Source organism: Pterocles gutturalis, unplaced genomic scaffold (assembly GCF_000699245.1).
Source record: "Pterocles gutturalis isolate BGI_N339 unplaced genomic scaffold, ASM69924v1 scaffold181, whole genome shotgun sequence".
Taxonomy (NCBI): Eukaryota; Metazoa; Chordata; class Aves; order Pterocliformes; family Pteroclidae; genus Pterocles; species Pterocles gutturalis.
The window spans coordinates 135,751-139,227 of NW_010097435.1; the positions used below are offsets into that span (position 1 = coordinate 135,751).

General features: G+C 46.5%; 1 protein-coding gene across 1 annotated transcript; it reads right to left on the reverse strand.

Moving 5' to 3' along the window:
* Positions 1–1,987: 1,987 nt before the first annotated feature.
* Positions 1,988–3,474, reverse strand: ADRA2C (adrenoceptor alpha 2C; the record flags this gene model as incomplete). Its single annotated transcript, XM_010086787.1, has 1 exon — positions 1,988–3,474. A coding segment is annotated over one exon (1,185 nt), but the record flags the coding sequence as incomplete, so codon positions are not given.
* Between the last annotated feature and the right edge of the window lie 3 nt (positions 3,475–3,477).

Sequence of the window (3,477 nt, forward strand, 5' to 3'; positions counted from 1 at the left end):
ACTTGTACCAAACTATTGTTATTTACAAAGGGATGCTCCTGAAAATAAGTCTTAACATCCTTTCTTCAAGTGCTGATGTTTAAACAAAGCTCAAATCTTTTCACAACCCCAAGCCTTATTTCAAGAAAGGATCCAGTAAATTATGGACTTAAGACTTTGAATATATGTCAGTTGTTTCTTTAGTGAAATCAGGCAAACTTCTAATGCATTTAGTGCAATCAATCATCTGATCCTTACTTCACCAGAACTCGAGTTGTCCCTGAAGTTAAATTGTCTACTGAATTAACACCAGAATCTTAGCCACTGACAACCTCCTTTTCCAGGGCTAAGTGAACCAACTGCTTATTATGAAAAACTGATGAAATAAAGTGACTGCTCTACAATTTCTCCTTATGCCACAGAGATTTCAACAGAAGAGAGGCTACAGGCACCGTTGAGACAGAACAGAGGGATAAAGAAGGACATATCTAATGATTCTCAGGTATAGATTCAATTTAGCTGTTTCAAGAAGCCTGTCATATAAGAAGAGATTTCATTCTATTTTTCAAAGAGCTGTTTACTATGGAAAGGTTCATTTGAGGCAGATCCCAAATCCTGCTGCCTATGGAAGGAGTGATACACATAAAACGGAGCAGTATTTACCCCACAAACAGAATACACACCTTTCAGCAGCACAGCTGAGGAGGGGATGTAAACGTTGACCTGAGTTTTACACTCGGTATGCATTCAGTGGCAAATGTACAGACACCAGTTCCTGTCTCTCATTCTCTTCATTTTAGTTTATGACATTTTATAAACCCATGGGAAATACAGTTTGCTTTAATAACTATTCAAACTCTTCTCCCCTCTTCCCTCCCCTCCTGACAACGAAAACCCTCTGAAATCATAAACTAGAAATGCAAACAGGAAAAGGGAAAGAAAGCAGCATTAATATTAAAGGCTTGGAACAGCTGCACCTTCTTTTGAGATTTGTTCACACACACCACTGACAATCTGCAATGTATGCTTCTCATTAAAAAAAAAAAAAAACAACAACCAAAACCAAAACAAAGGATTTAGTTGCTCTAAGACTGTAAATACAAAGGATTTAAAGACCTTAGTGGTATGGTAATTGCTCTTCTTCTGAAAATCTGCATAGCAGACTGCCTCAAACTGCCTGTCTGAAAATGAGCAGCACACATCCAGCCCCTGAGATAAGCCTTTTGAAGGGGACCTAAAAAGAGGGAAAAAAAGTTCCCTAGGGCACATGCAGGTCGAGCTGGTTGGAAATCTGACTTTTAACACAGAAAACGTTAGTTGAGTTCACCAGTGGTTTGTTGTGGGGTTTTTGTTTTGGTTTTTTTTTTTTTTCTTCCCCCCACCCCACTACCTGAGTCAGGACAGAGAGGTGCTAAGGCTACTCATCTGAGAGGGATGGTGCAGGAACTTACTGCCTGGCAATCCACAGAAGGAAATAAAGTCATGGGGTGCATGTGTTCTACCTCATATTTCCTGAAAACACGCAAAACTCCCAGGTTTGTCTCACTGACAAACCAAAAATCATGGGAAGAGAGGAAAAACACCTCCCATCCAGCTCTATATGCAAAGACCCCTCCAAAGAAAAAGAAAATCCCGTGCTTTCTGTTTGACTTAAGCCCTGTGTAAAATCATCATTCAGAAGGTTTTAACAGTACAAAGGTTTATTTAGAAAAGAGTTTGGATTGTTCTTTAGGGTTGTTTTGGCAAACATTTAAATCTTTTCATAACTCAAAAGACTGTCAGTGCCTGGTACTTTGCACTTACTTTCCCCACATAAGCAGTAAAGGCCAATTACTTGCTGGGACTAGCCCACCACAGGCCCCAGCTGCTCTATTTATAAACACTCAAATCTCCACCACCACTGCCACTTAATCCTTTCCTCTTGATGTCTATGCTTGTTTTCCCACTAAATTACAGAGCTCACGAAAGCTCACTGGCTCCCAAACTCAATATCGTAGCCCGTTTTCCTCTGCGGACTCCCTATGCCCTCCGTTGGGGTTGAAAGACAATCAGTCCCCTCCCCATTTACCCATCCGCACTCCAGTACCACTCCTCCAGGACCATGTCACCATTCTACACCACGGTGAATGCCCTCAGCCTCCCCAACACCACCCCCGTACCCCACACCACCACTCTGCACCACTGAGGGGGCAAGCCCTCTTCTCTCTAAGCCCAAACCCCATGCTCTCTTCCCTCCCTTCTTTTTCAGCATAGAGCCTTCTCCTTCTCTTTTAACTCCACTCCTGCTCAAGGCAAATCCATCCGTTCAGCTCAATGCCGGAAGTTCTTCTTCTTCTTCTTAAAGAGAATGTGTTTAAAGGACCTGCGGAAGTCCTGGTTGAAGATGGTGTAAATGACTGGGTTGAGGGAGCTATTGCAATACCCAATCCAGAAGAAGAACTTGAAGAGAGTCTCAGGGACCTCACACGCCTCCCGGCAAATACCATAGAGGCTGTAGCTGAAGAAGAAAGGGAACCAGCAAACTACAAAGACCCCCATGACCACGGCCAGCACAAAAGTGAAGCGTTTCTCCCGGGCCTGGGTGACTTTCTTACGGCAGATGCTGCTACGCTTCCGGCGACGGCGATATGAGAAGAGCTGCATGGATCGATTGCTAGAGCGGGACAGACGGCCACTAGAGTGCTTGGAAGAATATGAGTAGGAGAAGGACTGGCTCTTGCTGCTTTTGCGGGGATGCTCCTCCCGGCTCCGCCTCCGTCTACTCTCTGAGGTGCTGCTCTCCTCCAGCTCAATGTCCTCCAGCTCAGAAGCTTTGCGCCAGTGGTGCACTGAGTAATGTCCATTCTCTCCCAGCTGCATCCTCAGGGACGTGCAGCCCCCAGCAGCGCGGCTCAAGCCATTCTCAGTCTGGGAAGACCCCTCTGGCATCGTACGCTTCTCAGAGAGGGTCCTGGTCCTTAGCTTGGCCACGCGGTAGATTCGGATATAGACCAAAACCATGATGAGGCAGGGGGCAAAGAAGGAGCCAATGCAAGAAGAAAGGATGTACCACGTCTCATCATTGAGCTTGCACTGGGGAAAGCCATCTCCTTCAGGGTCCCAGTACATAGAGATCAATGGTGGGAAGGAGATGACAGCTGAAATGAGCCAGACAGTGACGATGATGGCCTTGATCCGCCGAGGTGTCCGTTTGAGGTTGTACTCCACCGCCTGCGTGACTGACCAATACCTGTCGAGGCTGATGGCGCACAGGTGGACGATGGAGGAGGTGCAGAAGAACACGTCCAGCGCCAGGTAAATGTTACACCACGTCTTGCCGAAGTACCAGTAATTCATCAGCTCGTTGGCTAAGGAGAAAGGCATGACCAGGGTAGCCACCAGGATGTCCGCGCTGGCCAGGGACACCAGGAAGAGGTTCTGGGGGGCTCTCAGCGCCCGGCTGGTGAGCACCGCTATCACCACCAGCACGTTGCCCACGATGGTGAAGACGATGAGGAA